Below are 7,985 nucleotides of genomic sequence, written 5' to 3' on the forward strand. Positions count from 1 at the left end.
ATTCTGGATAATGGGCCCCATACCTGTAATAACAACTGCAACTCTGCACCTGGGCTACCAGGAATTAAGGATGCAAAATACACTATTTAATTTACATTTTCAGCCACTTACAGGAAAAAAATATCACACAAACTGCTCACTGCACAAAGTAATTGGATAACACTGAGACAGCAAGTACAATTTTTATTGTTACTGTAGGACGACCAAGCCAAAAGTAAATGTGCCAGTCAATGGTTATTACTGGTTGCTGCACTAAGAAACAATGGCAGACACTAATTCTTAGACTGAGGGGAAAAAACGACTTCCTTTTATCATTTTATAGATTGTAAGCTCTACGGGGCAGGGACCTCCTTCATCTTGTGTTTCTGACTCTTATTGCAACTGTACCTTGTATTTATTGTTATACTTTGTATTTATCCATTATCTTTAACCCCGTCTGTATTAATGAATTCTACTGCACAGCGCTGCGTACATAAGTAGCGCTTTATAAATAAAGATATACATACATACATACATACATGGGAAAGTTATAGGATCACCCCGTCTATTATCATCCACTGTACAATTTTTAGGGCTTTTGTTTCCTGTATTATTTGGTTCGGTTATTATTCTTCCATTGCTTAGCAAACTATTTGCATGAATCCCATTTTCTTCCTTGTAGGTCAAGAAAAATATAACTTGTTTAAAGAGCAAGTGGATTTGACGCAACCTGACTGACTGAACGATAACCCCTGGTTCCAACCAGTTGGCCAGTTGCAGCCTAACAGGCCGGGCCGTTGCTTATGACGTCACTAGCAGCGCGCCATTTCCTGCACTTCCTGAGACAACGCGGGTAGCGAGCGCTTTTCAAACTATCCCGACACAGCGGCTACCGGATCCAGCATGTTTCCGTCACCCCGTGCTCAGGGTGTGGGCTCAGCGCGGCGGCCGTTTAATGCCCGACTGACTGGCGGCAGGAAAGGCTTGGGTCCGGGAGTGAGCGCCAGTTCTTCCCCGTCGGCGCTGTACTCGCCTGTGGGTCGTAGAGTTTCCAGCAGTGGCGCCAGATCCACCCCGTCCCGCGTTTATCTCCACCCGGCCGCCTCTGAGACGGTGAATTACAATGTACAGCTGTTTGGTTCCTCCTTGCCAGTTAAAGTAATGGAGGCCCTGTCTAACTCCGGTGTAGACGAGCCCTTGGCTGCTCGCATCCATGAAGGCGGATGGGCATGGCTGGCGTGCAAGGATCGCCTGATCATTTGGAAGATAAGTCACTCCACCTCTGCTAAGTTAATGGTGTGCAAAGAACTGCCTCTTCCACTGAGTGACAGCGAATGGTCTGCTGATTTAGCGGATATTTGTGCCCACACGGGTGACTCTGCTGCTGGACAGGCAGTGGCATTAATGGCGGCCACTCCTGAAGGGTCAGCCCGCTACTGGCCTAACATTCTCCATGAGAGCAACTATATAGAGTCTTACGCTGACTTTGGCTCCTCTCTTTGTGCATTTGTTACAGCTGTAAAAGGCAACAGTTTCATCCTGTCTTCAGAAAAAAATCACCTTGTACGACTGACACCCGACGCGTCCGGAAAGATTAATCAACGTATTCTGCCGCAAGGTCAGGGCATGCTGTCCGGTATTGGCCGCAGGGTGTCCACGCTCTTTGGCATCTTGTCTCCTGCTGTTGAATCCACGCTCTGCAGTGTTCTCTGGGATAAGGGAGATTGCTTCTATACTCTCACAGACTCAAGTATAAACAAATGGGACTTGGATGATGCTTCGGAAAGTCACGTGCTTACCTGGGACATGACCAGAGTCCTAAGAGAAAACATATCTGATGCCATTTGGGGGTCTGAGAGCAACTATGATGATATAAAAAATGGAATTAACATTGATTATTTAAGTCTTAACCAGAACTGTGATGGTTTAGTCATCCTGGCTGCTGCCTGGCATCCTGGTGATAACCCCTGCCAGATATATTACACACTTGTAACCGTGAAAGACGAAGGTTATAATATTTCTGATGAAATTACAGTGGAAGTCACTCAGTTCAACCCTGTGTTTCAGTCTAGAGATATGCAGCTGTGCCAGCTTGTGATACCAAATTTTAGCAGCCAGGCCTGTTACTTGTATACCCAAGATATGGTCTTTGCATGTTCAACAGGAACTGGAAGGAGCACTTTGCCTCAAGAAAAGATTCCATTTGAAGCACAAGGAGATAATATTATAGGAGCTGGATCCTGTGAAGGTTGGCCAGTTTTTTTCATTAGAAAGAGTGGTATGCTGACCGTTGTTGCTAGAGAGACTGCTTCTGTGCTCCCAGAGCACATGGAAGAGTCACTGTTGTCCGTGTCTAAATCCAGCTCTCAGGCTGCAGTAAAGGACTCAACTTCAAGACCTGACCAGATTGCTCATGATGATAAGACCAAACTTCTGAAGGCCGCTTTTTTGAGATGTTGCAGGAAAGACATACTGGGGGCACAGAGCATGGTGGATAGCCTGTTCTCAGATTCAGACATGGGACCAGATGATGAACTGGATCAAGCAGTAAACCAAATAAGCGTCGATTTGATTGATGATTATCCTGCCTCTGATCCTCGTTGGGCTGAATCTGTCCCTGAAGAGGCAGCTGGATTTAGCAACACTTCTCTAATTCTCTTGCATCAGCTGGAAGATAAGATGAAAGCTCACTCCTTTTTTGTGGATTTCCTTCATCAAGTTGGACTTTTCAGTCGTTTGAGCACTTGTCAAGCAAAAGGAATGTTCGTAGCAACTCGACTGTTGCTGTGTGAGCATGCAGAGAAACTGTCTGCTGCAATTGTTTTAAAGAACCACCATGCTAAGCTCCCTGCCTTGGTTAACTCTGCCATACAACTTGCACTTGATAAAAGGATGTGCTCCATACCCCAGAATCTCACTGCCGCCGATGTCTACTTTAGAGAGGTATCCCAAATGGATATTATCTTTGAATGCCTGGTAGACAAAGAGGAAGCTGACTTGGAAAGTACTTCCATGGACTCAGTTGAATGGGCAAATATAGTTGTCAATATCAATACTATTCTGAAAGACATGCTACATGCTGCCTGTCAGTACAGACAAAGTAAAAATTCTCTCTATAAAAATGAAAGTGGAATGCAAGAGCCCGAGTATGTTCCCTGGACTGCTTCTAGTGGAATTGCAGGTATTAGGTCTGTTGTTACACGTCAGCATGGTGTAATATTGAAGATCTACCCACAAGCGGATAGCAGCCTTCGTACTATACTAATTGAGCAGCTTGCAGCCTTGCTAAACTACTTGCTTGATGATTATGTCATCCAACTAAAATCAGTTGATAAACGGACTAATCAAGAAAGATACAGTGTCCTGGAAATGGAGTATGCTCAGAAGCGGTCAGAACTTTTAGCTCCTTTGTTAAGCCTAGGACAGTATGCCTGGGCTTCAAATCTTGCTGAGAAGTACTGTGACTTTGATATCTTGGTGCAGATATGTGAAATGACTGATAATCAGAGCAGGCTGCAAAGGTACATGACTCTATTTTCAGATCAGAATTTTTCAGATTTTCTGTTCCGTTGGTACCTGGAGAAGGGTAAGCGAGGCAAATTACTGTCCCAGCCGGCTTCTCAACATGGGCAGCTGGCTGTATTCCTACAAGCTCATGAACACCTTAGTTGGTTGCATGAAGTGAACAGCCAGGAATTTGAAAAAGCCCACCGAACTCTGCACACACTGGCAAACATGGAGACACGGTACTTCTGTAAGAAAAAAACACTCCTTGGTTTAAGTAAATTGGCTGCTTTAGCATCTGATTTTCAAGAGGATATACTGCAAGAAAAGGTAGAAGAAATAGCTGAGCAAGAACATTTTTTACTCCATCAGGAGACCCTACCCAAGCAGCTTCTTGAGGAAAAACAGCTTGACTTAAATACAATGCCTGTATTATCACCAATAGAATTAATTCAGTTATACATATGTGAGGAAAACAAAAGAGCCAATGAAAATGACTTCAAGAAAGCACTGGACTTGCTAGAATACATTGGTGATGACAGTGAGGTGGATATAGAAGAGCTGAAACTGGAAATACTTTGCAAGGCAGTGAAGAGAGATGAGTGGTGTGCAACTGATGGTAAAGATGACCCAATCGAAGCAACAAAGGAGTCCATCTTTGTTAAAGTCCTACAGAATTTACTCAACAAAGGCATTGAGCTGAAAAGCTACTTGCCTGAAGCAGAGACCTTGCTTCAGTCTGATGAACTAAGCAGCTTGAAGACCAACTCTTATTTTGAATTTTCTCTGAAAGCAAATTATGAATATTATATGAAAACGCAGTCTTAAATTCTTTCAATACAATGCCTTAAAGCACTTCTTTTCTATTGTTTAATAAAATCAGTTGTTCGTAAAGGTTGTTGTAAAGCTATTTATACACTACAGATCCTCTGCAATATCATGATCTTTATTAAGAAGGTCCTTGTATAGTAGTCAGTGCTACAGGTAGGTGTTGCTTTAAAATATAACCTGCTAGGTACTGAGTGCTTAGAGGGCATTAGGGCAATGTCACACTGGGCACTTCATCACCTGCCAAAAAATCTCCTCTCCTGCGGGCAATGAAGAGGCCAACAATACCTGCCCCTTAACTTACATTTAAATCTCCACACATAAAACACATTATATGCGCCAATGCCTGGTAATCGCCTTAATGTATATGAATTTTGAGCAATTACCCGGAATTGGTGCATGTTATGTGTTTTACTTTATGTGATTGTACTTTAGGTGATTCATATAGAAGTAAAAGGGCAGGTATTATCGTGGCTTCATAGCCCATGGGCCAGGAGATTTTTCAGCATGTGATGAAGCACCCTGTCTGATATTGCCATTAAAAGCGCAATTAGGTATACTAATTATATGGCATATACTACTGGTGCCATAGTCTTTAAGATATGTAACAAACAAATGGTGAAGTTGGCTGTACAGCACAGAACACCCTTGAGCCATAGCATCCTGCACCTTGCAATTGGCAAATTGACACAACGTGCTAGGTCAATACATCAATACTTAACAGATTAAGTGGCCTATTAAAGAATCTTACCAAACTGGAATATATATCAGTAAATATTGCCATTTTGTGATGGTCTGTGTGCTCCATCAGAGTTCACCTGACGGGAAATAATGCAGCTCTAACTGTAAAAAGTAGTAGTGTGGGAGTAAAGTGCCTTTTACTACATATGGGGGAAAGTCTAAGTTTGCCCAGGAGCAGTAACCCATAATAACCAATAAGATGTTTGTTTTTAAACAGGTGACCAGTACATGCTACCTGCTGATTGGCTTCTATGGGTTACTGCTCCCGGGCAAACTTAGTGCCTTTTATTACATATGGCGGCTAATCTTTTAATTGGCTCATCTGACTTATCGTGTATGTGTGCCCTTAGCACTGTAAATCGTATGGTCCCCTGGGTCAGCCCTTAGTACTTAAAATGGTAATTTCTATTTAGGATTACCCTGTGTGTGACATCTTTCCATATGTCATAAGCCTTAGATACTACAATTTACCATATGTAAAAAAGTATTAGTATAAATTGCACCAAGGCAATAAAACAGCAATTTGTTTTGATCATCCCAGTTAGGAAACTAAAGCAAATATTTGTTTCCTGCACTTGTTCATCTATCTTTGCAATACAGTCCCCATAGCTGTTTAACTCTTCCTACCCATATAAATTCAATGTTTTGTGGTTTGTGAAAAGTCTACTAAGATGCAAAAAGCATTATTTTCTTGCAGAGGTCTACCTATTTCCGCTTTATGTGCATCAGTTAGGGCAAGAGACATTAAATTACATTGGGCGTAGTAACAGGTGGAAAGGGGTGTTTTGTATGCTGTTTTACACTGTATGGCAGAGGTCAACAAAATACCACCAGTTTTCTTTCAGAAAATTGTATAACAGACCCAGGTTAGCAGACAGACTGAAGCCACTTGTTATTTATTTGCTTTTACTCAGTGGTGAGCCTAGAAAGTCTCTAGTATGAAAGGTTTTGGATGTTAAACTCAGCACCATGGTAAGATGAGGTAAAAAGGCTAAAGGTGCAATTAATCATGGTTCCTCATTACGTAGTTAAAGTAGAAACCCCATTTTAGGTTTTCCAGGGGACCAGGAAAAAATGTTTCAAGTCTGGGAAAATGTATTATATATTGGTGTGGCAGCTAAACACAGCTCTAGCTGCTCCATTCTGTTTGCAAAAAAAGGTATTTGGTGTGCTAATTATTTTGTTTAGTGAGACCCAATATTTAATACCTAAGGACAACGGCAGATGAGATTAGTTGGCCGTGGAAAATCTGCACTACTGCAGATGAGTGACAAATTATATGAAAATACCTCTTGCCTTCACTAATGTGAATTACCTGCACAGATCTAGGTTAATCGTGGGAAAGTATTGACTCTGCATGCACGTTGAGGGAAGTAATGCCATGACACAGTGAATCCAAGATGGTGGGCACATTGTCAGATACGTTTTTCAGGGTCTGGTATACTGGTTAGAGAAACTTTTTTCAGGAATGGATACAGCCTTTGGGAAGGGAGTTATTCATTAGGTGAAGAACCAATTTTGGGCCTTTCCTTGTCATATAAAGAATAAGTAAACATTTTTTTTTTCCAATCTCTAAAATTATTCTATACAGCCCCCAGAATAACATACTATTCTCCTGCCCCAGGGGCCCTGCAGGTGCCCCCGCCGGCCGTGTCCCCTAATTTCCCCCCCAGGGGCCCCCCACCCCACCCAACGTCCTCCCCGAGCGTGCATAAATTTAACGTGTCAGGAGGAACAGTCGGGCAGTGGGAGCGCCGGCAAGGGTAGGACTGGGCCGCCGGGGGCCACTGGGATATTTCCCGGTGTCCCGGCAGCCCAGTCCGACCCTGTTCTCCCTGCATCCAGATTTATATTTTTTCTGTATTATTGGCAGTTCAGCTAAACCAGGAGATAGTGTTTTCTCATTTAAACTGGTTGTTCACCACAAAAATAACTTTTAGTATGATGTAGAAAGTGATATTCTGAGACAATTTGCAATTATTTTTTATTTGGGTTGAATTACTTAGCTCCAGTTTGAAATTTCAGCACCTATCTGGTTGCTTGGGTGTAAATGGCAGGGGTTTAAATGACTGGAATATGAATAGGAGAGAGCAGTTATCACTAGTGCAATAGGAGCAAGCGCTGTTTTATATTGTGTCCCAGCCAGCTGTGAATAAGCAATTGCGTCTCCCAAATTGGTAATGTTTTTGTTCAACATTTTCAGGGTAATAAATACTTTTACATTTATACTGGGGTCCTACTAAAAGGAGTCTCTGCTGCTACACTTTTTCTTTTGCTTTGATTTCAGAATTTTGAAAAAATTGAACATCAATAGCTAGTCATGAATTTATTCAATGCTACATTAAGATAACTAACCCACCTACAAAGATATATATCCCAGTGGGTATCACGTTTCCAGCACTTAATATAAGGTGCATTTTTGCAATGTGCTATATAATAGTTATCTGTTTTAGAATTCGGTTTAGGTTGTCTGAACTGGCAAATGCCAGAGAGGCTGCTATAAAAATGACAGTCACTATTTATTGGGCTGGGGGGGGGGGGGGGGGGGGAGTGTTCTTTATGAGCTTTAATAACTTCTAATGTCAGGATACTTAGATTATGTAAAAATTAGGGACGTCTAGATTATATCCCGAAAGGACTATGCTGAGCGCATTTGCTTTGGGTACACGACAAGACGAATGAAAATGTCTCTCATTGTTACGCCGCAACGTGGATTATGCAAAAGAAATGTATACTTAAAAATGCCTTTCCTTGTTTATTTTGTTTCAGTTTCGTCCTTCCTTCCCATCTTATTCATCTAGCGGTGAAACTATTATTATTTATTCAATTCTATAAACTTGATTATAGTTTACAACTTTCCATGCCCAAACTAAATATGGCCGGCTCTGGTGATGTTACGCCCTCATTACTCCAAGCAGGAGTCACTGACGTTC

At 42.0% G+C, this 7,985-nt stretch overlaps 1 protein-coding gene across 1 annotated transcript; it reads left to right on the forward strand.

Annotated features, from left to right (window-relative positions):
- The first annotated feature begins 744 nt into the window (after nucleotides 1-744).
- nup133 (nucleoporin 133kDa) lies at nucleotides 745-4,377 on the forward strand. Its single transcript, XM_002932536.5, has one exon. It carries the CDS (start codon nucleotides 883-885, stop codon nucleotides 4,309-4,311), a length of 3,429 nt encoding a protein of 1,142 aa, XP_002932582.1. The 5' UTR covers nucleotides 745-882; the 3' UTR covers nucleotides 4,312-4,377.
- The last annotated feature ends 3,608 nt before the right edge of the window (nucleotides 4,378-7,985 follow it).

This window comes from Xenopus tropicalis, chromosome 3 (assembly GCF_000004195.4).
Source record: "Xenopus tropicalis strain Nigerian chromosome 3, UCB_Xtro_10.0, whole genome shotgun sequence".
Lineage (NCBI taxonomy): Eukaryota > Metazoa > Chordata > Amphibia > Anura > Pipidae > Xenopus > Xenopus tropicalis.